Raw genomic sequence first — 1,011 nt, forward strand, 5'->3', positions numbered from 1 at the left:
TTCTGTAGCTAGGTTTGGGAGCCACTACTCCAGCCCTCTTCCTTGGGGTGCTCAGTCACTTACCGGCCAGAGTTATGTACCACCGTGCTCAGGTGAGCTCATCCTCTGGGTGTGTGCACACTCAGGAAGCAGAAGACCTGGGCCCTGTTCTCTTTTTTTTTTTTTTTTTTTTTTTTTGAGATAGAGTCTCACTTTGTCACCCTTGGTAGAGTGCCCTGGTGTCATAGCTCACAGCAACCTCTAATTCTTGGGCTCCAGCCATTATCTTGCCTCAGCAAGTCCCCTGAATTGCGGGGACTATAGGCACCCGCCACAATGCCCTGCTACTTTTAGAGATGGGGGTCTCACTTTAGCTCAGTCTGGTCTTGAACTCGTGAGCTCAGGAATCCACCCACCTCCACCTCCCAAAGGGCTGAGATTGCAGCCATGAACCATTGCGCCTGGCCAGCATTTCTGTTTTCTTGTTTTATGTGGCAAGAACCAAAGGAGATGGGTTTTTCTCACTCTTGTTTGGATAAGTTTTAGTGTTTGCTAAGTGCTGGAAAGAGGTTTCTTCCCCCTTTTTCGGGTATTTTCCTCCTTCCCTTTCTATGTAAAATAACTTGCTACTTGTTTCCCATTATTCTTTCTCGACTGTTAATGTCTTCCGCTGTTCTTTGTTTTTGGCGTCCCTCTAGGTGGATCCAGACCAAGTTATCCTCTCTCACAGCCCCATGAAGCTCTTCTCACAGTACCATGAGAAGCGGATGCTAGTGTCTGGGCAGGGACCCCTGGTGGAAAATGCCCGAAGGTATCCTTTTAACAAGGGGCAGGACTGGGGCCTTTCCTTCCTTGTCTGAGGGGGCCCCTGGTGAGTATAGGGTGCCAGGACTGTAGGGGCTGTGTAGTAGCCCTCAGGGGAGGAAGGACAGCTCCTGAGTGTAGTCCTTGTGATTTCCAAAAGCTAGGCCCCATGCCCCTAAATCACAACTTTCTTTTCTTTCTTTCTTTTTTCTTCTTCTTCTTCTTCTT

The 1,011-nt window shown here is 48.8% G+C and overlaps 1 protein-coding gene across 1 annotated transcript in view; it reads left to right on the forward strand.

The window, feature by feature from the left end:
• Window positions 1-674: 674 nt before the first annotated feature.
• HDHD5 (haloacid dehalogenase like hydrolase domain containing 5) overlaps window positions 675-1,011 on the forward strand; it is a 12,061-nt gene continuing 11,724 nt past the window's right edge. The window contains exon 1 of the mRNA XM_012808699.2: window positions 675-790. Within this exon, the coding sequence (XP_012664153.1) occupies window positions 714-790 (77 nt within the window). The 5' untranslated portion in view covers window positions 675-713. The remainder of the gene's footprint in view (window positions 791-1,011) is intronic.

This window comes from Otolemur garnettii, unplaced genomic scaffold (assembly GCF_000181295.1).
Source record: "Otolemur garnettii isolate 467f Iridium unplaced genomic scaffold, OtoGar3 scaffold00092, whole genome shotgun sequence".
Taxonomy (NCBI): Eukaryota; Metazoa; Chordata; class Mammalia; order Primates; family Galagidae; genus Otolemur; species Otolemur garnettii.